This window comes from Pongo abelii, chromosome 1, assembly GCF_028885655.2.
Source record: "Pongo abelii isolate AG06213 chromosome 1, NHGRI_mPonAbe1-v2.0_pri, whole genome shotgun sequence".
Classification (NCBI taxonomy): domain Eukaryota; kingdom Metazoa; phylum Chordata; class Mammalia; order Primates; family Hominidae; genus Pongo; species Pongo abelii.
In genome coordinates, this window is record NC_071985.2 from 94,539,925 (window position 1) to 94,567,773 (window position 27,849).

Below are 27,849 nucleotides of genomic sequence, written 5' to 3' on the forward strand. Positions count from 1 at the left end.
AGACCATTCAGGCCGCGACCCTCGGGGCTATAGGGTCAATCCCAGAGCTGAGATCCTAAGTGGACGTGCTTGGTGGGAAAACCCAACCTCCAAGTTGGGAAAGTCCCCTGGCCTGGAAGGGACTTGGGCTTCCAAGAAAGACCAAGTTATCACAGGGAACGGAGATAAAGCGGCGACACAGAAAGTCCTTTGTCCCGGAGCCGAGTTAGCCGCGGAGGGGGCGGGGAGGTTTTGGGCTGGAGGGGACCGCGGCACGGCTCGGGCGGGCAGCATTGGGTCGCGGTCTCCCGGGGGTGTCCGCCCTCGCCCCCGCAATGAAGGGCACGCCCCTTCCCCCGCCCAGAGGCCCCCGAGGGGCCCCCGCCTGGCGAGACCCTGGCTGGGCTCCGGACCTGGGGCTTGGCCCTGGGCGGACCCTGCTGCAGTGGCCCCCCCGGTCCGCCCGGGGCGCTGTGGCTGCGGCTGGTCCGGAGGGGGCGGTGAAGCCTCGGGGAGGGGAGGGGAGGGGAGGAGAGAGGAGAGGAGGGGAGGGGAGGGGAGAGTTGGAGAGAGGGGAGTGTTGGAGGCGCAGAAGCCGAGCCGGGCCGGCCGGGCGGGCGGGGAGGAGGAGGAGCCGGGCGGGCTGGCGGGCGGCCGGGTGGCGGCGGCGGCATGGCGGAGCCGAGCGGGGCCGAGACGAGGCCCCCCATTCGGGTCACCGTCAAGACCCCCAAGGACAAGGAGGAAATTGTGATCTGCGATCGAGCCTCGGTCAAGGAGGTAGTACAGCAGGCAGGGGGCGGGGGGAGCGCGGAGGAGGGGTCTGCGAAGAGATGGGGGGCCTCTCTGACGGTCCGGCGTCCCGGAGGGCCCCGGAGAGGAGGGCGGGGGCCAGCTGGGACTCCGAGGAGCTGAAGGGAAGGAGAGGCGGATAGGGGGCGCCCTGCGAGGGGAGATCTGGGGGAGCGTGGCGCGTGTTGGGGGGCGGGTTTTGCCTTGTGGCCTGGGGGCGTGGTGGAGAGTGAGGAGGGGACACCTTGCACCGGGAAGGGGGAAGGACCCTGGGTTTGAGGGGAGTGTGCCGGAGTGGGGGCCAGGGCTAGGTGCTAACTGAGAGAACGGGCCGGGGGCAGGCGGAGAGCGCCGGCGCCTACTCTGTGCCTCAGAGAACGCCCAGTGTTCTCTGAGCGACGGGGCTGTCGGGGGAGGATTTCCCTGTGCCCAGATCCTTCCCACTCTTTCAAATCGACGTGGTTACATTTGGTTCTCAGCTCTTCTGAGATTTACACGGTGTGCAGTAGGTGCTCAATAAAATCTTGTTGAATGACGGACTGCTGCCTGTGTTCGCCACCCCCTGTGGCCGCTCCATAATTTCACATAGGCGGGGCTTAAGATAGGCCATCTGGTTGGAAGAGAGGGATCTGGAAGCTGCCTCTGCTTAACAAGTGCACTGTTTTTACTTAAAGTGTGTGCTATGTTTTGTTTTGTGTTGTGTTTTGGAGGGGCTGGTAGAATTTGGGAAGTCCAACTCCATCCTTGCTTCCTCCCTAACCACATAGAATTACTAAATTTCAGAATTTAAATACTGTACTGTTCCTTACAAAGCTGAATTTGAAAACGGCTCTCATTGAGAGGCAGTGTGTTTAGTTAAGAGCCTGGACTTTGGTGTCAAGACCTGAGTTCTGATCTGCCTGGGGCAAGTTACCTTACCCCGCTGATCCTCAGTTTTCTCATCTTTAAAATGGAGATAAGGCTGGGCGTGGTGGCTCACACCTGTAATCCCAGCACTTTGGGAGTCTGAGTCTGGTGGATCACCTGAGGTCACGAGTTCAAGACCAGCCTGGCCAACATGATGAAACCCCGTCTCTACTAAAAATACAATTAGCCAGGCATGGTGGTGCGTGCCTCTAGTCCCAGACACTCGGGAGGCTGAAGCAGGAGAATCACTTGAACCCGGAAGATGGAGGTTGCAGTGAGCCAAGATCATGCCTCTGCACTCCAGCCTGGGCTACAGAGCGAGACTCCATCTCAAGACAAAAATAATAATAAAATGAAAATAATAATTAATATACTATATCTTTAACTGGTGAATAGGTAGTGCTCAATAACTGGCATCTATTTTTTTGTAGTTGTTAAGAGAATACTGGGAATAGAGAGGAGAGAAAACTGGGTCTCAGAAGGCTGAAGGTCCAAAGATGTTGAAGGAGTTGGGATGGGAGGAGGCTGCCCTGCCTCACAGAGAACTAGGTGGAGGGACTGAAGCTGGGAGGCAGATAGCAGCAAGGGCTTTCTAGGGTGGGAGACTCTGGGATGGAGCTGAGAGAAGAGCCTCTCACTGGTTCATCTCGTTTGTTAAGAAAGGAGATGCTTATTGCAGCTGGAGGAATGGCGTCGAGACTACAGAAAGGACTTCTCATGACTAGAGATGAGAGCAAGAGAGTGCAGAAGCTGTTGAAGAAGAGTCAGGGTCCCTGGTAGGGGGAGTCCAGGCAGCCTCCACAGTGACCTCTGCCTCTTGATCACAGTTCAAAGAGGAAATCTCCCGGAGGTTTAAGGCTCAGCAGGATCAGCTGGTCCTGATCTTCGCAGGCAAGATCCTCAAGGATGGGGACACACTGAACCAGCACGGAATCAAGGACGGGCTCACTGTCCATCTGGTCATCAAGACCCCTCAGAAGTAAGTTCAAGAGCAGAGCAGATCCAGCTTCTGATTGGGCTTCCCCATCTGATACTTTCTCACTCATTGCTCAACTGTACCCAGAGGACCTAAGCTGAGGCCCAGGCAGATAGCTCCTGGATGAATATGATCTCATCTCTAGGGGAAGGGAACCTGATTTACCACTCCCAGAATGCCCTGAAGACAGATAGTACTAGCTCCTTTCTCCCTCTGCTGGTTTACTGACTGCCCTCCTGCCATCACCCCACTCCAGCCTCAGGACTGCTCAGGAGGGGGCTTGGGTTAAAATAGTAGTCCCATAGCAAGCACAGAGATTGTTGCGGTACCTTCCCTCTTCTAGTGCTCACTCCAACAGCATTCTCCTTTCTCTACCCTCAGGGCTCAAGATCCAGCTGCTGCCACTGCCTCTTCCCCCTCCACACCTGACCCTGCCTCAGCACCCTCCACCACACCTGCTTCACCCGCCACCCCTGCCCAGCCCTCCACCTCTGGCAGTGCCTCTTCGGATGCTGGCAGTGGAAGCCGGAGGAGCAGTGGTGGGGGGCCCTCTCCAGGGGCTGGGGAGGGATCCCCCAGTGCTACTGCGTCCATACTCTGTAAGCCCTCAGAGAGGAGAGCACAATCTTGTTAGGGGTTGGGGAGCTGGGGAAAGCCAAGAAGAGGGAGAAACAGGAGTTCCTGCTCCTGGTCTGATGGGGATAGGGGACCCCATGACATAGAGTTCCAAACATGGATACTTGATTCAAGCTGGGGAAGAAACTAGTCTGAGGAGTTCTCAGAGGTGGGGACCATGGCTAAGGGTTAGGAGTGAGGGGAGAAATGGGGTTGGGGATGTGGGGAACCCTAGGTAAAGGGAATGGAAGACCCTGTGAGTCTGGGGAAAAGTTGGATCCAGCAGCAGCCACATGGGCCACTCATTCAACAGACCATTGCTGGTTGCCTTCTCTCTGCTCAGTTCTATGTTTGGCACAGCCTCAGTCTTCAGAGAGGCCTCAGTCTAGTAGGCTCACATTCTTTTGCCAGCAGTGGATCAGGGCCGGGCTGTGGGAATGACTGGAAGAGGGACATGTGAGAAGCATCTGGGGCGTGTCCTGGAGATCTGAATTCATTGGCTCTAGCTAAGTGAGGACACTGCTCTTGTGGCAGACTATGACCCTGCCCCCTTCCCACAGCTGGCTTTGGGGGCATCCTGGGGCTGGGCAGCCTGGGCCTGGGCTCTGCCAACTTCATGGAGCTGCAGCAGCAGATGCAGAGGCAGCTGATGTCCAATCCTGAGATGTTGTCGCAGATCATGGAGAACCCCCTGGTCCAGGATATGATGTCTAACCCTGACCTGATGCGTCACATGATTATGGCCAACCCCCAGATGCAGCAGCTGATGGAGCGGAACCCCGAGATCAGCCACATGCTCAACAACCCTGAACTCATGAGGCAGGTGAGTATGTGAGGGCTGGAGAGCTGGAGGACACTGGTGCCCAGCCGTGCCCTGCCCAGCCTTTCCTACCTTGTCCTACATTGATTTGTTCATTCATGTATTCAGCAGTTTTGAACACTGGAGGTACAGGGATGAAAAGACAGGCCTAGCTTTTCAGGAATTCCAGGTGTCAAAGGGAAGTGGGACAAGTAAACCGGCAATTAGAATACAATGTGGTCATTGCTATCAGAAGGATAATCACGGGATCCTCTAGGAGCATAGAGAAGAGCTCCTGACCCTACCCTAAGGCTTAGAGGAGGCCTTAAGAAATGTCACCAAGCTGAGACCCAAAGGAGGAAGACGAACCAGGGGGAAAGAAAGGGAAGAGCATTCAGGGCCAAGGGACAGCAAATATAAAGGCCTGGGAGTGAAAGATAGTAGGTTGTTTGGGGAGCACTGTGGCTGGGCAGGGCCCAGTTGGGAATGGAGAACCAGGGGAGACTGTTGTGATGTTGCTCTTTGGGAGTTTCAACTCATGGTCTGCTCCTCCAGAGGACCAAGGTAGATGATCTTCCCAGCAGGGCTGTGGACACCAGTGCTGGACTCACCAGAAGATAATTTATGTAAGGTCAAGGACTTGTAGTGTTTTGTTCACTGTCTAGAACAGTGCCTGGTGCGTGGTAGTCATGCAGTAAATATTTATTGAATGAATGAATTATAGGACAAGAGATCAGAGTTCTGGGAAGCTGGGCGTATCAGTTATAAAGGAGTCTTAGAAAAGGCAAGTGTGGAGCACATTTGGGAAGGAGAGGGAAGGTATTCCAAGTTGAATGAGAACACGTAGTTAACACTTGTTTTTCTGTGATGAACTCCCCTGGGGTTGACATAGCCACCCCTTATTGAGATTGTGCCATTGGCTCCATAGAAGAAAGCCCTCATCTTCAGTGTTTCTCAAGGTTCAGGCAGAGCAAAGACTTGGGGGTGGGAATTACAGGGTGTCAGTAGTTTTATTCCAGCTTGGACCCTCTCCTTCCCCAACTTGCAGTCATTTACCAGGAATCACAGTATGGTCTTGGACAGACCAACCAACCTGGCTTTGAACACTGTCTTCACCACTCAGTGACTGTGTGTCCCAGGGCAGCAAGTCAATTAACATCTCTGAGCCTATTTGCTCATCTGCAAAATAGGGACAGAAATAAACACCTGAGATGGTTATTGTGGAGATTACATGACTTGAATTCCGTAAGCCACTTGGCCCTGTGCAAGTAGGTTCTCAGTAGATGTTAATTTTCTCTTCTGCCTCCTCCCCTTTCTTTCTGTGTCTTTTCTGACTCAGTTTCCTTGTGCACCCTGACACTTCTTTGGACACTCTGAGCCTAAGGGAGGAAAGCTGCTGCCCTCACTTCAGCTGGGATCATTCTCCTCCACTAGAAAAAGCCAACCAAAATACCCACAGGGAGGCAGGCTTGGAGCCAAGATTACAGTAGAGGAAGGAAGTCCAGTTTACTCTACTCCCTGTCACTGTGGGGCAGTTCCTGGGCCCTGGTCCTGATCCTGATACAGACCCCCTTCCTCAAGGCCCATCCTTTTCCTAGGTTGGTGCTCCCCTGGTTCCGGGGCCCATTTTGTCTCTCTCCCTTGATCAGACAATGGAGCTTGCTCGGAATCCAGCCATGATGCAAGAGATGATGCGGAACCAGGACCGGGCCCTGAGCAACCTTGAGAGCATCCCTGGAGGGTATAATGCCCTCCGCCGCATGTACACGGACATCCAGGAGCCCATGTTCAGTGCTGCCCGGGAACAGGTGGGACCAAGGGCCAGGGTAGTGGGTTGGGCTGTCTGGGCTCGAGATTCCCTACCCCAACCCCAGGCAAACCTGGGTCTGCTCTTCTTTCTTTCCCCAGTCCCCTGAGGGGTGGGCCTTGGCTTGAAGGCAGTTCTCAACAGTACATATCCAGGGATGGTCCAATTTGACATGGACAAAAGATAAGCAGAGGTCCTTTTGGAAGTGGTTGAGGCATAGCATCCAAGGAGCTTGACATCCTGACAAACTTCTTGTACCAGGGGCTCAAAGGTCACATGGCAGGCCTGAGGTCAGACGCCAGCCCTGATACAGCATGTCTCAAGTATGGTCCATGGATCACCTGCATCAGAATCACCTGGGGAGCTTGTTGATAATGAGAATCCTGGTCCCCACCTTTGAGCTACTTATTGAATCCATTTCTGGGGTTGGGCCCCAGGATTATACACTTTTAAAAATGCTTTATGAATCCTATTCAAGTACACACAAAAAAATAGATAAAAATATAACATTCTTTTTTTTTTTTAATCAATGTTGCCCTAACATGTTGCCATATATAATTTCAGTGCCCTTTTCGTTCTTTCCTTTTTTTTTTTTTTTTTGAGACGGAGTCTCACTGTATCGCCCAGGCTGGAATGCAGTGGCGCAATCTCGGCTCACTGTAACCTCCGCCTCCCGGGTTCAAGCAATTCTCCTGCCTTCTCCCTGGTAGCTAGGATGACAGGTACATGCCACCACACCCAGCTAACTTTTTATATTTTTAGTAGAGATGGGGTTTCACCATGTTAGCCAGGATGATCTTGATCTCCTGACCTCATGATCCGCCCACCTTGGCCTCCCAAAGTGCTGAGATTACAGGCGTGAGCCACCGCGCCTGGCCATGGTTCTTTTTAAAAATTTAATTTTACATTAAACACATTCTATGTTTGTATGTTTGAAAATGCAAAAGTTAGCCAGGCACAATGGCTGATGCCTGTAATCCCAGCACTTTGGGAGGCCGAGGTGGGCGGATCACGAGGTCAGGAGATCGAGACCATTCTGGCTAACACCGTGAAACCCCATCTCTACTAAAAATACAAAAAATTAGCCAGGCATGATGGCACATGCCTGTAGTCCCAGCTATTTGGGAGGCTGAGGCAGGAGAATCGCTTGAATCCGGGAGGCAGAGGTTGCAGTGAGCCAAGATCGTGCCACTGCACTCCAGCCTGGGCGACAGAGTGAGACTCCATCTCAAAAAAAAATTCAAAAGTTACACAAAGTAAACAAAAGGGTATTCCAAAAAAGTATGGAAAAGTATACAGGCTAAAAAAAGGTTTACAGAAGGGATCCCTCTGTTTCCATCTCCCAGCCAGCTCTTTTCTACCTTAGTGGTAACTAATGTTGTTAGTATTTTGTTTATTTTCCTAGACATATTTAATATTTGCAAATAAGACATAGATAGAGTTGTAGCCTTTACAAACCCCTCCCCTCTCCTATTCTTTTTCTCTCCAGAGGTAACTACTATGCTGAAGTTGAGGTTGGGGTTTATCATTCTGATTTTTTTATTACTTATGTATATGTCTATAAACATCTATATATTATCATATTTTTAAATATGAGGTGGTACCATGCTGGTCTTATTATTTTAACTTGCTTTTTTTTTTTTTTTTTTTGTTGAGACACAGTCTCACTGTTTCGCCCAGGCTGGAGTGCAATGGCGCAATCTCAGCTCACTGAAACCTCCACCTCCTGGGTTCAAGCGAGTCTCCTGCCTCAGCCTTCTGAGTAGCCGGGACTGCAGGCGTGCACCACCACGCCTGGCTAAGTTTTGTATTTTTTAGTAGACACGGGGTTTCACCATATTGGCCAGGCTGGTCTCGAACTCCTGACCTTGTCATCTGCCTGCCTCGGCCTCCCAAAGTGCTGGGATTACAGGTGTGAGCCACTGCACTTGGCCACTTTTTTTTTTTTTTTTAATACAACCTTTAAAAATGTTTTGTGTTTTTGGTTTGTTTTGTTTTTTTGAGACGAAGTTTCACTGGTTGCCTAGGCTGGAGTGCAATGGTGTGATCTCAGCTCACTGCAACCTCTGCCTCCCGGGTTCAAGTGATTCTCCTGCCTCAGCCTCCCGAGTAGCTGGGACCACAGGCGCCCACCACCAAGCCCAGCTATTTTTTTGTGTGTGTTATCAGTAGAGACAGGGTTTCACCATGTTGGCCAGGCTGGTCTTGAACTCCTGACCTCAGGTGATCCACCCACCTTGCCCTCCCAAAGTGCTGGGATTATAGGCGTGAGCCACCGTTCCTGGCCTAAAACTGAGAAACTTTTAAAATATTTATTTCATTTAAAAATGACAATTTATTACAAGTTGGAGGGGCGTAGTGGCGCATGCCTGTAATCTCAGCATTTTGGGAGGCTGAGGCAGGTGGATCACCTGAGGTCAGGAGTTTGAGACCAGCCTGGCCAACATGGCAAAACCCCATCTCTACTAAAAATACAAAACTTAGCCAGGCGTGGTGGTGGGTGCTTGTCGTCCCAGCTTCTCAGGAGGCTGAGGCAAGAGAATCCCTTGAACCCTGGAGGCGGAGGTTGCAGTGAGCTGAGATTGTGCCATTGCACTCCAACCTGGGCAGCAGAACGAGACTCCATCTCAAAAAAAAAAAATTTATTGCAAGTTAACATAAATAACATTATTTTGAAAAATAACTTTATTTTCCAAAACAAAACTGTAGAGGAAAGTGTGGACTTGTTTTACATTTTTGTAGTTCTCTTTGATGTCTAGCTTACTGCAAGACAGCTGGTTCTCAGATCTGCATTCAGTTTGCAATGTCACATGTCATGTAGACTTTGGAAAACTCCACTGTATCCTCATAAGAGAATAAGAGTGAAAAAGACAAATTCACGTCTTAGAATTATGAAAACAGTTTTAATGCTTGCAGGGGTCCCAGGACCACACTTTGGGAACTGTTGTATTAGAGGAGTATTATAAGCATTAGAATAAATGTGTCAGGCACATAGTAGGTGCTCAATAAATGATGGTTGTTATCACTGTGGGTAGTTCAGCAAAAGAGATTTTGTCCTTAGAGTGTACCAGGAAGAATAAAGCGAGCCCAGAACAAGGTGGGGTGAGATGCTAGGCAAGTATCAGAACAAGAAATCTGAAACAGGCACAGAGGCTGAAACCATGGTGCATGAACCCTGGCCTGTGAGCTCTGTTATCTGAACAGGATCTGGTGAGGTGAAGGAAACAGCTCAGAGTAGGGTAAATCCTTGGTTAGCCCCAGTCCCCATGACCCACTTTGAATAAACAGGAAAAGCAGCTCAATATGAAACCCTATGGTGGGGAGGGGCTGAGGTAGGACCACTTGGGAACTCAGGAAAGGGAGCTGCTGAGCTCTTAGACCACGAGAAAGGCTGAGTAGGGAAAACTGAGTCTGGGACTCACTCAGCCAGAGCTCTGTGCTAGGTGCTGGAGGGGAGGAGGTTCTGGTGTTGCCTTTGGGAAGCACACCATCCCATGGGGTATGGACCTGAGATATCCTGGGGAGCACAGTGAGGAGCATGGTAGGGCAAGGGGGACCAGAAGTAAACTGAGGCCTGTCTATCTGAAGTAGCCAGTGTGTAGAGGTAGGGTTTGGAGCAGGAGGGGAAAACCTAGAGGGCATATTCTGCCGGAGGTGTGTTCTGCTAGGGGCCGCCACTGTGGTGTGCCTGGATGGACAGAGAATGCCAGGTAGGGGACCTGGGGAGTGAAGGAAAGGTTCTGGGGAGTTAGGATTAGTCCAGGGAGGCTGGGGAAAGGGAAGATCAGGGTTCAAGTAGAGAGCCAGGTTTGACAGCCCACTCCCATTAAGCCAGTAGTTAGTTATTGAGCACCTACTAGTGTTGGGGCTGGGGGTGCACAGGCAAATCTGACATTGTCTCTGCCCCTTGAGGTACAGGAACACAAATATTTGGCTACACAATGGGAAAACTGTGTGTAAAGTGCAGTGGGTTGCATAGGAGATGATTAGAGACCAAATATTGAAAGCCACCAGGGGGGATGGGAAGTTTTCAATTATCTGAGAGGTTCAGTTATCCAGTCACTAGTATCAGCTAGCTCTCACCCTATGGAACAAGGAAGGAGCTATCCATTGTGGGGCAAAGAACTGAACTGAGGACCTCCAAGATCTTAGATCTCTCTCCCTTTTCTGGGGAAGGGGAGGCTATTAAGTGAGAGGAGAGAATGGGCCTAGCCCTTGTCCCTGATTTGTTTCAGTCCTTAACCCAAAACCTTTCCCTCCTCCCAGTTTGGCAACAATCCCTTCTCTTCCCTGGCCGGGAACTCCGACAGCTCATCCTCCCAGCCTCTGCGGACTGAGAATCGAGAGCCCCTCCCTAACCCCTGGAGCCCCTCGCCCCCCACCTCCCAGGCCCCCGGGTCCGGTGGGGAGGGCACCGGAGGATCGGGGACCAGCCAGGTGCACCCGACAGTCTCGAACCCCTTTGGGATCAATGCGGCTAGCCTGGGGTCAGGTATGTCCTAGGATGGAAGGAGCTTAGTGGGGTCACCAGGGCAGCCCCTCTGGCCCAGGAGTGAATGGGGTTCATACTGCTCCAGGATTTTGAAGACAGAGGTGAGACTATCGAGGCCACAGAGGGGGCTCTGCCATCTGGGATAGTGGCCGGGTGAGGGCTGGTTCTGGCCATGTCCTGATATCCCTGGGAGTGACCTAGGTAATAGCTCATGAGTAAACCAGGCCCTACTTCCTAAGCTCCATGAGCACCTCTGGTATTAACCAGTGTAAAAGGTTCAGACTGCTGTGGGGAGAGGGGGCTGGAGAGGAATCAAGGCAGACCTGGGGAAAGGCAGATGTGAGGCTGGGGGAAAGGGATGTGCAGGGCTTGCCATGTACAGAAGAACAGGTTATGCACTGCACAACCCTAGAGGATGCTCCATTTATCTGGACTATGACTGTACACATGGCCTGGGGGATGTCTTCAGCAGATGCTCTAATTTCTCTGCACTCTGGGGGATGTCTTGATTGGGAAAGTTCCTTCCCTCTGTGTGTTTTAGTTTCCTTATTTGTAAAATAAGGACTGGAACTTGATCCATGATTTTAAAATTGTGCTCCTACATCCTGGAAAGGTCTTCGTCTCCAGGATGAGGAAGGACCCAGTGGGAGAGGCTGCAGCCCTCCTGCCCCAGCTCCAGCCAGACCATTAACATACTTGGTTTCTGAGTGAGATTTGGCATGAGGAAAGGGTCTCTGCTGCTAAGACAAGTTTGATCTAGATGATATTTAATCATTTCTTTCCAAATTGGACATAATTTGAGCTTATGGCAGGAACAGTCCAGAGAGGCATAAATCAGACCCAGTTCCTATCTGGCTTGTCCTTATCAAGTAAATGGAAAAGGGGCCAGGCCAAAGCAGGGCAAGATGACCTCGGACTTGGGAGAGACTTGGACTCATGCCACAATCCTAGGGTGCCCACTGGACCATTGCTTTTCTGAGTTTTGTAGTCATTCGGTGTCTGAAGTAAGGTAGATTGAAGTGAGGCCTTTGGTTTCCATCTGGACCCTTTCTCTCCTGTTTTCTTTTTTTCCACCTTGTCCTAGGGATGTTCAATAGCCCAGAAATGCAAGCCCTCCTCCAGCAGATCTCTGAGAACCCCCAGCTGATGCAGAATGTGATCTCAGCGCCCTACATGCGCAGCATGATGCAGACGCTTGCCCAGAACCCCGACTTTGCTGCTCAGGTATCAAACCAGTATGAGGAGAGTATTATTGGGGAGAGAGTTCCTCTTGGTTGGGGGCAGTTTCTTGTGGTCAAAACACTGTGGAGCCAGACTGCCTGGGTTTGCATCCCAAGCTCTTCTGCTTCCCAGCTGTGTGAGCTAAGCAAGTTATTTAGCCTCCCAGTTTCTTTATCTGTAAGACGATAATAACAATAGTTCCTACCACCTATAGTTGTGAGGATTAAATGAGTTAATACACATTAAGTGCTTAAAACACGGTGTGTGACAGAGTAAGTTCTGTATACCTGGAAATGTTAGCTGTCCTCATCATCATCAGACCCAGCCTGACTCCTCAAACCCTTCATTGCCCAGAGCATAGTTCCATTTCCTCTCACTGTCCCACTTAGGCCTTCAGGATACTTTGAGATCTCTGGAGAAGCTGGCCAGATTTCCTGCAGTGGTAGGGGGTGCCGAGGGAGTCTGAGGCTGTGGGGGAATTCTTAGGGTGAAAAGGCCCAGGTCTCCCCCTGCTACCTTCACCCTGGCAGATGATGGTGAATGTGCCACTCTTCGCGGGGAACCCCCAATTGCAGGAGCAGCTCCGCCTGCAGCTCCCAGTCTTCCTGCAGCAGGTGAGTGAGGAGCCTAGATGGGTGGAGGATGAGGGCAAGGGGTAGTCACTGAAGCCCAATGGGTGGAAATGAAGTTGGGGCAGAGCTTGACTCTGGACTCCTAGTTGAGGTTGTCTCCTCTTTTCTGCCACCTCTTGATGCCTTTCTCTGCTTTTTTCCCACCAGATGCAGAACCCAGAGTCACTCTCCATCCTTACCAATCCCCGAGCCATGCAGGCATTGCTGCAGATCCAGCAGGGACTACAGACCTTGCAGACCGAGGCCCCTGGGCTGGTACCCAGGTGAGGGTAGGGGGGCAGGAGGGCAGCAAGGTTCTAGCAACTTCTCCCCTTCAACTCTTCTCTCTGCCACTCTCCCAGCATCCTTTGTGTCTCTGAGGGTCTGTTTTCCTGTTTCTTCCAACTGCTTTTCCTTCTGGATCTCACATTCTCATCCCTTTCTTGGATGCCATCTCCTACCTCTTGGTCTCTCTTGCCTACAGCCTTGGCTCCTTTGGGATGTCCCGGACCCCAGCACCCTCAGCAGGCAGCAACGCAGGGTCTACGCCCGAGGCCCCCACTTCCTCACCAGCCACGCCAGCCACATCTCCAACAGGGGCTTCCAGCACCCAGCAGCAGCTCATGCAGCAGATGATCCAGCTTTTGGCTGGAAGTGGAAACTCACAGGTACATGAGACGGTGGGGGCAGGTGCTGGGAGCACCACTTTGATCCCGGGAGGTTTCAAGGGAAGCAATAGAGTAGAGGCAGCAGGGCAAGCTTGGGAGTCAGGTCCTGTTCTGCCACTTGCTAGCCTTGGGCAGGTTACTGATCCTCCCTGAGTTCAGTTTGTGCAGATGTGAAATAGAGATGAGAAGAGTAATGGTACTTACCGTGCACTACGTACTGTTCTAAATGCTTTAGATTTCAGAGCTCATTTACGACTCATTTACCACATTCCACACAATAGCCTCATGAGAAAGCTATTATTATTTCTGTGTTAAAGATGGGGAAAACTGAGGCCCGGAAAGGTTAAGTGGCTTACTCACTTACATAGCTAGTAGATAATGAAGCCAAGACTCAAACCCAGGCATTCCACCTCCAGAATTTACACTATACCATTTCTGCTTATATCAAAGAATCCTTTTGATAATTAAAGCAGCCCCCATCTCTGAGACTCTGGGGAGGGGGATTCTTCGAGGTAACCAAAGCCCTGGGAAAGTCAAGGCCAGGGGCTGGCAGGAGGGGCAGGGATGACCTACCTCGAGTGAGCCTCTTAACCTTTCTCTGACCTCTGTGACTCATCTGGAAAAGCCATTCAACCAAAATGTATGTTTACCCAGCTTTGTGCAAGGCACAAGAGAGCTAAACTAGGTGGTGTCCAGTCCAAGTGCAACCCAAGTTAAATTCTGTGGACTAGCTGGGCGCGGTGGCTCACGCCTGTAATCCCAACACTTTGGGAGGCTGAGGTGGGCGGATCACGAGGTCAGGAGATCAAGACCATCCTGGCTAACACGGTGAAACCCCATCTCTACTAAAAAATGCAAAAAAAAAAAATTAGCCACGCATGGTGGCAGGCGCCTGTAGTCCCAGCTACTCAGGAGGCTGACGCAGGAGAATGGGGTGAACTCAGGAGGCGGAGCTTGCAGTGAGCCAAGATGGCACGACTGCACTCCAGCCTGGGCGACAGAGCGAGACTCCATCTCAAAAAAAAAAAAAAAAAAATTGTGTGGACTGTGATGAGAAGCAACAAGGAGCACTGGAAAGGGCTTTCTTTTTTTTTTTTTGAGACAGAGTTTTGCTCTTGTTGCCCAGGCTAGAGTGCAATGGCGCAACCTCTGCCTCCCAGGTTCAAGCCATTCTCCTGCCTCAACCTCCCGAGTAGCTGGGATTACAGGCACGCGCCACCACACCTGGCTAATTTTTTTGTATTGTTAGTAGAGATGGGGTTTCACCATGTTGTCCAGGCTGGTCTCGAACTCCTGACCTTAGGTGATCTGCCTGCCTCGGGCTCCCAAAGTGCTGGGATTATAGGCGTGAGCCACCACACCCATCCGGAAAGGGCTTTTATACTGCAAGTCAGGGGGCCTTAGTGACTGACTTTCTCTGTGACCCCAGGCAAGTCCTGTCGTTTCTCTGGATCTAACATTGTTCCTTTCAACACCAGGTGAACAGTGCTTGCTGGACTTTTTCTAGCTATAAGAGTCTTTTTTTTTTTTTTTTTTTTTTGAGATGGAGTCTCGCTCTGTCGCCCAGGCTGGAGTGCAGTGGCATGATCTCAGCTCACTGCAAGCTCCGTCTCCTGGGTTTAGGCCATTCTCCTGACTCAGCCTCCCGAGTAGCTGGGACTAAAGGCACCCACCACCACGCCTGGCTAATTTTTTGTATTTTTAGTAGAGACGGGGTTTCACCATGTTAGCCAGGATGGTCTCGATCTCCTGACCTCGTGATCCGCCCACCTCGGCCTCCCAAAGTGCTGGGATTACTGGCGTGAGCCACCGCTCCCGGCCGCTATAAGAGTCTTTTGTTCATAATCAAGGCTTGTGCTTTCCAAATACCCCTTGGGCAAACATTTACAGGAGATAATTAGAGGAATGACAAGAATGAAAAGCCAAGCTAGCCAGGTGGTGGCTCACACCTGTAATCCCAGCAACTTGGGAGGCCGAGGCAGGCAGATCACCTGAGGTCAGGAGTTCAAGACCAGCCTGACCAACATGGAGAAACCCCGTCTCTACTAAAAATACAAAATTAGCTGGGTGTCATGGCACATGCCTATCATCCCAGCTACTCGAGAGGTTGAGGCAGGAGAGTCACTTGAACCTGGGAGGCGGAGGTTGTAGCAAGCTGAGATTGTGCCATTTTACTCCAGCCCGGGCAACATGAGCGCAACTCCATCTCAAAAAAAAAAAAAAAAAAGCCAGGCCAGGAGTGTGGCTCATGCCTGTAATCCTAGTGCTTTGGGAGGCCGAGGCAGGGGACTGCTTGAGGCCAGGAGTTCGAGACCATCTGGGCAACACGGGGAGACTCGGTCTGTAAAAATTTTTTTCTTTTAAAAAAAGGCTTAGTGCAGGCTGAGCATGGTGGCTCATGCCTGTAATCCCAACACTTTGGGAGGCCAAGGCGGGTGGATCACTTGAGGCCAGGAGTTCAAAACCCACCTGGCCAACATGGTGAAACCACTTCTCTACTAAAAATACAAAAATTAGCCGGGCTTGGTGGCATGCTCCTGTAATCCTAGCTATTCAGGAGGCTGAGGCAGGAGAATCGCTTCAATCTGGGAGGCAGATCACACCACTGCACTCCAGCCTGGGTGACAGAGCGAGACTCCGTCTCAAAAAAAAAAAGACCTAGTGCAGTGGCTCATGCCTGTAATCCCAGCAGTTAGAGAGGCCAAGGCAGGAGGATCACTTGAGACCAGCCTGGGCAACATAGCAAGACCCTTTCTCTGCTAAAAAATTTTTTTTCTTTATTTTTTATTTTATTTTTATTTTTTTGAGATGGAGTCTCACTCTGTCCACCATGCTGGAGTGTTATGGCATAGTCTCGGCTCACTGCAACCTCCGCCTCCCGGGTTCAAGCGATTCTCCTGCCTCAGCCTCCTGAGTAGCTGAGACTACAGGCTCCTGTCACCACACCCAGCTAATTTTTGTATTTTTAGTCTCGGGGTATCGCCATGTTGGCCAGTCTGGTCTCGAACTCCTGACCTCAAATGATCCACCTGCCTCAGCCTCTCAAAGTGCTGGGATTACAGGCATGAGCCACCACGCACTTTTTTTTTTTAAGATGTACTCTGTCTTCCAGGCTGGAGTGCAGTGGCGCAATTTCAGCTCACTGCACCTCTGCCTCCCGGGTTCAAGCGATTCTTCTACCTCAGCCTCCCGAGTAGCTGGGACTACAGGCATGTGCCACCATATCTGGGTAATTTTTTGTGTTTTTAGTAGACATGGGGTTTCGCCATGTTGGCCAGGCTGGTCTTGAACTCCTGAACTCAGGCAAACTGCCCATCTTGGTCTCGCAAAGTGCTGGGATTATAGGCATGAGCCACCATGCCCAGCCAAAAAAAATTTTTTTTTAATTAGCTGGGCAAGGTGGTACACACCTGTAGCCCCAGCTACTCAGGAGGCTCAGATAGGAGGATCACTTGAGCCCAGGAGATAGAGGCTGCAGTGAGCTATGATTCTGCCACTATATTCCAGCCTGGGTGCAAGACCCTGTCTAAAAAAAAAGGAAATACTTCTCTTTTATAAATATTGTTGATCAGTGAAACAAAATTAAATAGCTTCTTAACTGGGACCCTTCTCTAGCCTTTCATATGGCTGTACGTGTGATGACTATTAGGAGGGGCCTTGGAGGTCACGCTTAGTATGCATCTTATTTGACCACAGAGCATTTGGCTTTTGGAGTGCCTGTTAACATCTCCAGTGTTTATGGAAAGTAATGAGGAATATATGCTGATCTAGGCCTATCAGTTATCTTGAAAATCTAAAAAAGATATCCGCCTGCCATATTATTACACAGTTTTGTTTGTTTGTTTTTTGTTTTTGTTTTTGTTTTTTGAGACAGAGTCTCGCTCTGTTGCCCAGGCTGGAGTGCAGTGGCGCGATCTCGCCTCACTGCAAGCTCCGCCTCCTGGGTTCACACCATTCTCCTGCCTTAGCCTCCTGAGTAGCTGGGACTACAGGGCGCCCACCACCACGCCCAGCGAATTTTTTGTATTTTTAGTAGAGATGGGGTTTTGCCGTGTTAACCAGGATGGTCTCGATCTCCTGACATTGTGATCTGCCCACCTCAGCCTCCCAAAGTGCTGGGATTACAGGCGTGAGCCACCGCGCCCGGCCATTACACAGTTATTTAGGACTTGGGACCTAGGCTCCTGGGCCCCCATTTGCAGTTCATCTTCCTTGCCCTCCTGATTGACTCTGAGGATATTAGAGAAGACCTGCTGGTCTTAGAAACCCTTAATTCAAATAGGGCCCCCAAGATTGGTCCTGTGCCCACTTCACAAGGCCTGTCCCCTCCAGGTGCAGACGCCAGAAGTGAGATTTCAGCAGCAGCTGGAGCAGCTCAACTCCATGGGCTTCATCAATCGTGAGGCCAACCTGCAGGCCCTGATTGCCACAGGAGGGGACATCAACGCAGCTATCGAGAGACTGCTGGGCTCCCAGCTCTCCTAATCCCTCAGCCCATGCCTCCTGCCTCTCCCCTTCCTCGATGTCAGCATTTGGTTCTTCTGTCAACCCTTACCCTCTGCAGCTTGTCATCCTTTCCGTCTTCTCCCTCATCCTTTCCAAACAGCAGGGTGACTTTAGAGGCATGGGCTCCAACCCCTTAGCTCTGTCTGAGAATTATGGTTTTACTGCTACATCTCTAACAGAATCTTCTCTCCTGGTCTCCTTGAGCAGTGCTACTTAAACAGTTTTCACAGTTTCATTGATTGACTCTACCTCCTTGCCCCACACCACCTTTTGCAATCTTTAAACTTTCAGTGGCTGTGCAGAGTCGAGGGAGGAACCAGCTGTCTGGTTTACTGGAACATAGTCTTCCATCTATACCACTAGGGTTTTGTCTTATGTTTACTTTTGGTAACTCTCTTCCTTCTTTTTCTCCCTACCCCCCAACCCCTAGCCCAACCAATGCTAGAATTTCTCGCTCTGAAGGAGGAGCAGGTGAAACAGGTGGTAATTTTCCTCCTCGGCCCCTATTCTGGTTCATTCAGCACTTTTTGGTGGGAACTGTTGGAAATTCCAGGGTAAGGAGGAAGACGCCTGTTCTCCCTGTCTGAAGAGGGAGAGGAGACAGCCCTCTGGACAGGAATTAACAAACCCTGGAGCAGCCCAGAGGAAATTGGTGTGAAAGAGGAGAGAATGAGATTATTCGGAGGAAGGGAATGGGGGAGACAGCCTGAGTAAAAGGCTTGGAAGTTGGAATTAACAGTGAGGAGCAGAAGCACTCATAGCTCTTTTAGGCAGAAGAATCCAGGCCCAAGCTGGCAGAAGAGACTTAGAGATGCTAATGGAATTTAAACTGAAGAAAGGAGCTCAATGAAGCTAAGCTCCACGCCCCACAAGGGGTCATATTGGCTTTAGTTCCTCAAACACATGTGCTTATATGCACACACACACACATTTCCATGGACCCAGGACTTGCTTGTGTCCCCAGGCACCAGTAATTTGAGCCCCCCTCAAAAGACATGAAGTGGGTTGGGGTCTGTGTGAGTAGTGGGGAGGTACATGTGTATCCGCATGTGTGCATACACTCTTAAGTTGGGTGGGAAGTGGATTCCTTGTTGGTTTCTGGTTCAGAGTGCTCTCCCACCACCAGAGACAAGTGGGTAAAAGGGTCAGTCCATTGCAGGAATATATATCTGGGAGAGCTAGGTCCCTTGGGGCTCTGGATGCTGGGTAACCCAGAAGTAATGTGGGTACCCTTTCTGAAGCTGTCGGGGCTGTGACTAGCACCCTTATCACCCCTCACTGCCTTGTGGGAATAGTAGAGGGTTTTTTTCCTCCAGAGCCCCTGGCCTTTCAGTTCTTAACTATTTCCCTCCAGGCCAGAAAGTTTTCTTTGAGGAAGGAGAGGAGAAGGTGGCAATGATGCCTTTGATCTGGAATTGGACATTGCTCTGTCAGAGCACAGAGGAGGCTCATAACACCTCTTCCCTCTCCTACTTGGCCCAGCTGCTTGGAGGACCAACTCCATGGCTGAGAATATGACGGCAAGAGGAACAGAGTTTGCTCCAAGTGGGAAAGGGTCCCAAGCAGTCCAGAGAAGATGTCTGTGTGGCTTTCCCTCCCTACCTCCCCCAGCTCCCACACTGGCCTTTGTAAATAAATGGCGTGGTCTTTGTTGTGAGAGTGTGTTGGCGTTTGTTTTTTTGAGGAAGAAGCTGGCTGAAAACAACTTCTTGGTTTTCCAGGGCAAGAATTGTGATCTAGAGGAATTTGAAGTTTGGTTCAGTTACTACAGATGTTAAGAAATATTAAAAGTGGCTGAGATCATGCCATTGCACTACAGCCTGGGCAACAAGAGCGAAACTCCATCTCAAAAAAACAAGAAACATTAAAAGGTTTTAGCCTGGCAACATAGGGAGACCTTGTCTCTACAAAAAATTTAAAAATTAGCCAGGCATGGTGGTGTGGGCCTGTAGTCCCAGCTACGTGGGAGGCTGAGGCAGGAGGATCACTTGAGCCCAAGAAGTCAAGGCTCCAGTGAGCTGTGATTGTGCCGCTGCACTCCAGCCTGGGAGACAAAGTGAAACCCTGTCTCAAAAGAAAAGAATTATATATATATAGAAGGTTAAGGGATAACTGATGATGGAAGTATCAATAATATATGACTTGGGAATGGGGAGGATTGCATTCTTCCATTCCCCATCCTTAGACCATTGGGTATCTGAGATCTCTTCCCCCACTTCCCCATAGGTCAGGTGTGGTAGAGGAAACTATGAATTGTAATATTATTGCCTCCATCCTCTGATCTTTTGGCAAGATTGCCCTCCCCTTACCTTAGGTTAAAAAGTAAAACAAGGCTGGGCGCAGTGGCTCATGCCTATAATCCCAGCACCTTGGGAGGCTGAGGCGGGTGGATCACAAGGTCAGGAGTTCGAGACCAGCCTGGCCAAGATGGTGAAACCCTCTCTCTACTAAAAATACAAAAATTAGCCAGGCACGGTGGCAGGTGCCTGTAATCCCAGCTGCTCGGGAGGCTGAGGCAGGAGAATCACTGGTACCAGAGAGGCAGAGGTTGCAGTGAGCCGAGATTGTGCCACGCACTCTAGCCTGGGGGTGACAGAGCAAGACTCCGTCTCAAAAAAAAAAAGTAAAACAAAAACTCTTGCAGTCAGGTTTTATGCCAGTGAAGTTTGGTAATTATTAATCTTGAGCTCAGACTAAACCTGGCATTACCACTAATCATGTAAGTTTGAGGAAGTCTTTTCACACCTATGGGGCTTTATCTTTTGTACAGTGAAGTTATGGACTACAGTTCTGTGGAACATGAATAAGCCAAGAATGGGAGGTTCCACTTTGATAATGGTAGACTAGATGCCTGAGACCAATACTCTCACTAGAAATTTTAAAATCTGGGAAAAATACATAAAAAAAATCTAAAAAGCATCAAAGAGTGAATAAGACTGACTGGGAACCCAGAGGGGAAAGAAACTCTAAAGACTGGCTGCCTTTGACCTGGAGGCCAATTAGGAGAAGGTTGCTGAGAGGCTGAGCTGTGGGTTTTTTTGTCTTGTTTTCGGTTTTTTTTTTTTCTTTTTTTTTTTTGAGAAGGAGTTTCACTCTTGTCACCCAGGCTAGAGTGCAGTGGTGCAATCTCGGCTCACTGCAACCTCCCCCTCCCAGGTTCAAGTGATTCTCCTGCCTCAGCCTCCCGAGTAGCTGGGATTACAGGTGCCTGCCACCACACCCAGCTAATTTTTTGTGTTTTTAGTAGACGGGGTTTCACCATGTTGGCCAGGCTGGTCTCGAACTTCTGACCTCAGGTGATCCGACAGCCTCGGCCTCCCAAAGTGCTGGGATTACGGGCGTGAGCCTTCGCGCCCAGCCCATGCCCAGCTAATTTTTATATTTTTTTGTAGAGACGGAATTTCATCATGTTGCCCAGACTGGTCTCAAACTCCTGGGCTCAAGCAAGGAAGGAAGGAGCAAGCAAACGGGATGTTCAGAGAGATAAAGTGGGGCAGGGATTGAATACATCTAGAAAAAAAAAAAAAAAAAAAACCTGGAATCATCAGGCTCACACATGCCATTCACAAAAATAAAATGTGCTTTATTTCTAAGCGGAAGGATTACACTCTCTGCTCTTCTGGCTTCTGCCCAGAGCTTTCCTTGCAGCCCCGTGGAGATCTGGACCATCACCCATTAGTGAAGCTCACAGCTGAGTCAGTCTCACCCGGGCTCCTCCTTGCTCCAGAGTCGGATGCCTTGTTTTCCTCCACTGACTTCTGCTTCCTGTGGCAGCAGCTACATAAGTATTGGCAAAACATGGACAGACTCCAGCCAGACAACTTGGTTTCATTGGTGGATAAGCTCAAGCTACTTTCCAAGATGCTCAGGTGCTCCTTGTGCCTCACTTGGCGGATTCTTGAGTACGGGCATTGCCTCTGTCCTGTCCTAGGTGATTGCAAAAAGGTAGGGGGCCCCTCTGCCGGGTCCTCCTCCTCTTCCTCATCCTCCTTGTCCTCCTTGTCCTCCTTGTCTTCCTCTTTCACTTCATTTTTCCTCATCTGGAGAATGCAAACCTTGTTCTGCTTCCGCCTCTTCGTCTGAACAAGGCTGGGATCTTTTTCCTTGGGGGAATCCAAGAGCAAGGAATGAAGCATGCTCTCCACCGACCCATCCTGTTACATATGAGACTTTGCCTCTGTCGTTGAGGGGGGAGGCGAAGTGCCGCAGAGAAGCGTGGAGATCAGAGAGCAAACCTAAACCAAGCGCCCATCTGTCTGTGAGAACTGAGCAGACAGCAGAGGTTAAAAAACACTGTACTGGCCCGGAAGACACGTTCACTTAAAATAGTAAAGACAAGCTACAAAGCAGTATCTGCAAAGGATACACAGGCATATCCTGAATGCATTAAATGTTCATTCTTTTTTTTTTTTTTCTGAGACGGAGTTTCACTCTTGTTGCCTGGGCTGGAGTGCGGTGGTGTGATCTCTGCTTACTGCAACCTCCACCTCCTGGGTTCAAGTGATTCTCCTGCCTCGCCCTCCCAAGTAGCTGGGATTACAGGCGTGAGCCACCGCGCGCGGCCAAATGCTCATTCATTCTTTTCAAAGGGTTGTAATGCAAATATTTAGGTTAAATAAAGACTCATTTTGGCTGGGTGCGGTGGCTCACGCCTGTAATCCCAGCACTTTGGGAGGCCAAGGCAGGGGGATCACGAGGTCAGGAGTTCAAGACCAGCCTGCCCAATATGGTGAAACCCCCATCTCTACTAAAAATACAAAAACTAACCAGGCGTGGTGGCAAGTGCCTGTAATCCCAGCTATTCAGGAGATTGAGGCAGGAGAGTCGCTGGGCAGCAGAGCAAGACTCCATCTCAAAAAAAAAAAAGACTCATTTTGGAAGGCAAATAATCACCCATTAATTTATCTGCACTAGAAATCCTGCTTGTTCATATTTGAAGGTGATGGATACGTTTATTATCTTCATTGTGGTGATGATTTCATGAGTATATATATATGTCAAAACTTATCAAATTGTACACTTTAAATATGTACAGTTTATTGTGTGTCAGAGCTCAATAGCAAAAAACAGCTAGCATTTAAACCCTCCCCCAAATAGACAATTAAGAAGTTCCTCCATCCTGGCTAACACTGCAAAACCCCGTCTCTACTAAAAATACAAAACAAAAAAAATTAACCAGGCATGGTGGCATGCACTGGTAGTCCCAGCTACTTGGGAGGCTGAGGCAGGAGAATTGCTTGAACCTGGGAGGCAGAGGTTGCAGTGAGCTGAGATCACGCCACTGCATTCCAACCTGGGTGACAGAGCGAGACTCCATCTCAAAAAAAAAAAAAAGAAAAAAAAGAAGTTCCTATACCAAGTGCATTTAAGAGCATATAAATATTGAAAGGATATTATGAAGGACTGATAAGAATCGAGTGGCTAACTGGGAGGTGGTTCTTTTGTGTGTGAACTCTTGAGCCAAACTGAGCTCAAACTCTAGCATCTTTGCTTCCTACTTATGCGGTCTTGGGAGAGTTATTCAACCTGCCTGTGCCTGAGTTTGTTCATCTGAAAAATGGGGATAATAGTAGTACCTGCCTTATAGGATTGTTATGATATTTAAATGAGATGTAAATTCTTACAAAATAGCATGTGGTAAGTACTCAATAAATGTTAGCTATGATTACTATTATTGTTAGTATTACTATTATTATTGGTGATGGTATTTTTTTTTCTGAAAGTGGTAATTCTGTTTTGTTTTGAGGCAGAATCTCCCTCTGTCACCCAGGTTGGAGTGCAGTGGGGCATTCACAGCTCACTGAAGCCTCAACCTCCCAGGCTCAAGCAATCCATTCAACTCAGCCTCCAAAAGTGCTGGGATTACAGGCATGAGCCACCGAATCCAGCCTCAAAGCAAATTTGAGCCATGTTTTAGTAAAGATACGAATCAAAAGCATGTAGAGAATGCACGGGGGGTTGCCACAGTATGTCTTAGTGAGCTAAAGTGCTCAAATGGTGGTAGAACAGGGGTACAAGACCTGAGGGGTGGGAGGGATGCAGGGTGGGGCACTTACACTGGTCAGCTCCTGACTCGTTTGGTAGCCCAAGTCATCAATGAAGCTGTTGATGGATGTCAAGGATACAGCAAATTTGTTAAAGGAGGGATTTCCTTCCCCTGAAGCCCCCCAAGCTTCTTTGATCTCCTAAGGGAGAGGTGGAGAGTCCAATTAAGAGTGGAACAGCCCATAGCTGGGCGTGGTGGTGTGCGCCTGTAATCTTAGCTACTCAGGAGGAGTTAGAATCAATCAAACCCAGGAGGTGGAAGTTGCAGTGAACCAAGATCACGCCACTGCACTCCAGCCTGGGCGACAGCATGAGACTCTGTCTCAAAAAAAAAAAAAAAGAATGGAGCAGCCCATATCCTGAGAGTGACACTGTAAAATAAATAAACACCAAGCAGAACTTCAGGAATCACCCTGCCCTTGCTCCTGGCTGTGTCCCATACCCTGCCAGCTTTGAGAGTCGATAAAGACCCATTCTCTTTTTTTTTTTTCTTTTTTTTGAGATGGAGTCTTACTCTGTCGCCCAGGCTAGAGTGCAGTGGCACTATCTCGGCTCTCTGCAAGCTCCGCCTCCCGGGTTCACGCCATTCTCCTGCCTCAGCCTCCTGAGTAGCTGGGTCTATAGGCGCCCGCCACCACGCCCGGCTAATTTTTTGTATTTTTAGTAGAGAGGGGGTTTCACCGTGTTAGCCAGGATGGTCTCAATCTCCTGACCTCGTGATCTGCCCGCCTCGGCCTCCCAAAGTGCTGGGATTACAGGCGTGAGCCACAGCACCCGGCCTGGACCCATTCTCTTTCTTCTTCATTATCATAGAGCTCTATGATCACTAATGCCATGAGACTGGCATGTCCCCCTCCCTCCCTCACCACACATTCACAGTTCTTTACTCCCCGAGTCCTCACAGAAGTGGTTGTCATAGCAACAGGAGGGTGGGGTCCTGGGCCCATGGGTTCAAGGAGGGCTCCTCTGAAGGTTGTGAGAGGCCACACGTGCACATGCATGCACACACACAGATGCACATGCACACACACTTGCACGCACACACACACGCACACACACTCCTTCCTCACTCTTCAGCAAGAGGAGGCTGGGCCTGCTCAACCCCTCCCCCAGCTCCCACCCGGGCTAATAGAAAGGGAGAAGAGGAGATGGTGGTCAAATTCTGAAAATGGGATGAAACCTCAAAAGACATCAAGACAGCAGGTATAGACTCCAGAATCCTCCTTGGAATTTGCATGTGTTGGGGAGAAATTTGGCAAGAAGCAGAAAATAGTCCTCCATCCACTTTCAACTTGGGGTGGCCAGGTCTGTCCAAGATTTTCAAGTGATCCCAGGACTTAGAAAGGCTCCTTCAGAGTCTGTTTCAGGAGCTTGAGCTCTTTCTGAGCCTTCTCCGCTCCTCTTTCTACTCATCCTCTCAGTAGTCAAAGTTCTTCTATCTACCATGCATTTCTCCTTTTTCTCCATGCTCTCTCTAGGAGAGAAGCTCATTTGGTTTAGTCTAAACTTTATTGGTCAAATACAATGCTGTAATATGCGATTCTTGGTTGGATTCTAGTTTTCTTTCGAAAGTCATAAAGAAGCTAGGCACGGTGGCTCACGCCTGTCATCCCAGCACTTTGGGAGGCTTAGGCGGGCAGATCACCTGAGGTCAGGAGTTCGAGACCAGCCTGGTCAACATGGTGAAACCCCTGTCTCTACAAAAAATACAAAAATTGGCCGGGGGTGGTGGTAGGCACCTGTAACCCCAGCTACTCAGGAGGCTGAGGCAGAAGAATCCCTTAAACCTGGGAGGTGGAGGTTGCAGTGAGCTGAGATGGCGCCATTGCACTGCAGCCTGGGCAACAAGAGCAAAATTCTGTCTAAAAAAAAAAAAAAAAAAAAGGCCATGTGAGGTGGCTCATGCCTGTAATCCCACCACTTTGGGAGGCCAAGGCTGGTGGATCATGAGGTCAGGAGATCGAGACCATCCTGGCTAACACAGTGAAATCCCGTCTCTACTAAAAATACAAAAAAATTAGCCGGGTGTGGTGGCAGGCACCTGTAGTCCCAGCTACTTGGGAGGCTGAGGTAGGAGAATGGTGTGAACCCGGGAGGCGGAGGTTGCAGTGAGGCGAGATCGTGCCACTGCACTCCAGCCTGGGGGACAGAGAGTGATACTCTGTCTCAAAAAAAAAAAAAAAAAAGTATATATGAATGTGTATACAACCAGCCCTCTGTATTTGTGAGTTCCACATCCATAGATTAAACTGACTGCAGATTGGAAGTTATTATTATTATTTTTGAGATGAAGTCCTGCTCCATTGTCCAGGCTGGAGTACAGTGGCAAGATCTCGGCTCGCTGCAACCTCTGCCTCCCAGGTTCAAGCCATTCTCTTGCCTCAGCCTCCCAAGTAGCTGAGATTACAGGTGCACACCACCATGCCCGGCTACTTTTTTTGTATTTTTAGTTGAGATGGGATTTTGCCATATTGGCCAGGTTGGTCACGAACTCCTGACCTCAGGTGATCTGCCCACCTTGGCCTCCCAAAGTGATGGGATTGCAGGCATGAGCCACCTCACCTGGTCGGAAAATTGTTTTTTTAATTTTTAAAAAAATAGAGACAGAGTCTATGTTGCCCAGGCTGGTCTTAAACTCCTTGTCTCAAAAATCCTCCTGCCTCTGCCTCCCAAAGAGCTGGGATTATAGGCATGAGCCACTGCACCTGGCCCAGAGATTATGTAAAGTGTATGGTAGGCCCAGCGCAGTGGCCCACGCCTGTAATCTCAGCACTTGGGGAGGCCAAGGTGGGCGAACCACTTGAGGTCAGGAGTTTGAGACCAGCCTGGCCAACATGATGAAACCCTGTCTCTACTAAAAATACAAAAATTAGCCAGGCATGGTGGCGCACACCTGCAATCCCAGCTACTCGGGAGGCTGAGGCAGGAGAATCACCTGAACTTGAGAGGCAGAGGTTGCGGTGAGCCCCAGATTGCACCACTGTACTCTAAGCCTGGGCATCAGAGTGAGACTCCATCTCAAAAAAATAAATAAATAAGTTGGGCGCGGTGGCTCACGCCTGTAATCCCAGCACTTCGGGAGGCCGAGATAGGCGGATCACAAGGTCAGGAGATCAAGACCATCCTGGCTAACACGGTGAAACCCTGTCTCTACAAAAAAAATACAAAAAAAATCAGCCGGGCGTGGTGGCGGGCGCCTTTCGTCCCAGCTACTCGGGAGGCTGAGGCAGGAGAATGGCGTGAACCCAGGAGGCAGAGCTTGCAGTGAGCCGAGATCACGTCACTGCACTCCAGCCTGGGCGACAGAGTGAGACTCCGTCTCAAATAAATAAATAAATAGTATATAGTAGGGGCCAGGTGTAGTGCTTCATGCCTGTAATCCCAGCACTCTGGAGGGCCAAGGCAGGAGAATCGCTCGAAGAGTTTGAGACTGACCTGGGGCAACACAGTGAGATTCTGCTCTACTTATTTATTTATTTATTTATTTATTTATTTCTGAGACGGAGTTTTGCTTTTGTTGCCCAGGCTGGAGTACAATGGTGTGATCTCGGCTCACTGCAACCTCCGCCTCCTGGGTTCAAGTGATTCTCCTGCCTCAGCCTCAAGTAGCTGTAATCCCAGCTACTGTATCCCAGTAGCTGGGAATACAGGTGTGCCCGGCTAATTTCGTATTTTTAGTAGAGACAGGGATTCTCCATGTTGGCCAGGCTGGTCTCAAACTCCCAACCTCAGGTGATCCGCCTGCCTCGGCCTCCCAAAGTGCTGGGATTACAGGCATGAGCCACCATGTCCGGCTGCTCTACTTTATATAAAAAAAAAATTAACAAAAAGAATAAAGTATATGGGAAGATATGCATAGGCTATATGCAAATATTCTGTCATTTTATATAAAGATAATGAGCATCTACAGATTTTGGCATTTGCAAGGGTCCTGCAACGGATCCCCTAAGGTTGCCAAGGGACGACTGTACATATACAGTCATGCATCATTTAACCACGGGATACATTCTGAGAAATATGGTGTTAGGTGATGTCATTGTGTGAACATCATAGAGTGTACTTACAAACCTAGATGGCATGGCCTATTATACATCTGGGCAGTAGTATGGTACAGCCTATTGCTCCTAGGGCACAAACCTGTACAGCACATTACTGTACTGAATACTGTAGGCAATTGTAACATATGATATTTGTGTATCTAAACATAGAAAAGATACAGTGAAAATACAGTATCATAATCTATGTGACCACCATTATATATACAGTCCATTGTTGACCAAAACATCATTATGTGGCACAAGACAGTGTATACATATATTAATTTACATATAGAGTGACAGCAAATGGGCAAAATGTTAGTGACTGATAAATCTAGATGAAAGGCATACAGGTGTTAATTCAACCATTTTTTCAAGTTTCTATAGGTTTGAAG

General features: G+C 49.6%; 1 protein-coding gene across 2 annotated transcripts; it reads left to right on the forward strand.

Annotated features, from left to right (window-relative positions):
- Nucleotides 1–522: 522 nt before the first annotated feature.
- Nucleotides 523–22,718, forward strand: UBQLN4 (ubiquilin 4). 2 transcript variants are annotated; one of them, XM_002810040.5, is made up of 11 exons: nucleotides 523–759; nucleotides 2,505–2,656; nucleotides 3,035–3,252; nucleotides 3,829–4,091; nucleotides 5,717–5,875; nucleotides 10,141–10,366; nucleotides 11,451–11,590; nucleotides 12,118–12,201; nucleotides 12,367–12,482; nucleotides 12,683–12,866; nucleotides 17,199–19,029. In XM_002810040.5, the coding sequence occupies exons 1-11, from the start codon at nucleotides 652–654 to the stop codon at nucleotides 17,349–17,351; spliced, it is 1,803 nt and encodes a 600-aa protein (XP_002810086.1). In that variant the 5' UTR covers nucleotides 523–651; the 3' UTR covers nucleotides 17,352–19,029. The 2 variants fall into 2 exon arrangements, with proteins under 2 accessions (XP_002810086.1, XP_054407379.1); XM_054551404.2 differs by lacking the exon at nucleotides 17,199–19,029 and adding an exon at nucleotides 21,007–22,718 and having other exon boundaries at nucleotides 573–759.
- Nucleotides 22,719–27,849: the final 5,131 nt, after the last annotated feature.

What these genes read in the sequence shown, in the direction of transcription:
- UBQLN4 (XM_002810040.5), top strand. Translation starts at nt 652, where the DNA reads ATGGCGGAGCCGAGCGGGGCCGAGACGAGGCCCCCCATTCGGGTCACC. An exon ending in ACCCTGAACTCATGAGGCAG is followed by an intron (nt 4,092 to 5,716) that starts GTGAGTATGTGA and finishes TCCCTTGATCAG; the next exon opens with ACAATGGAGCTTGCTCGGAA. An exon ending in TGCGGCTAGCCTGGGGTCAG is followed by an intron (nt 10,367 to 11,450) that starts GTATGTCCTAGG and finishes ACCTTGTCCTAG; the next exon opens with GGATGTTCAATAGCCCAGAA.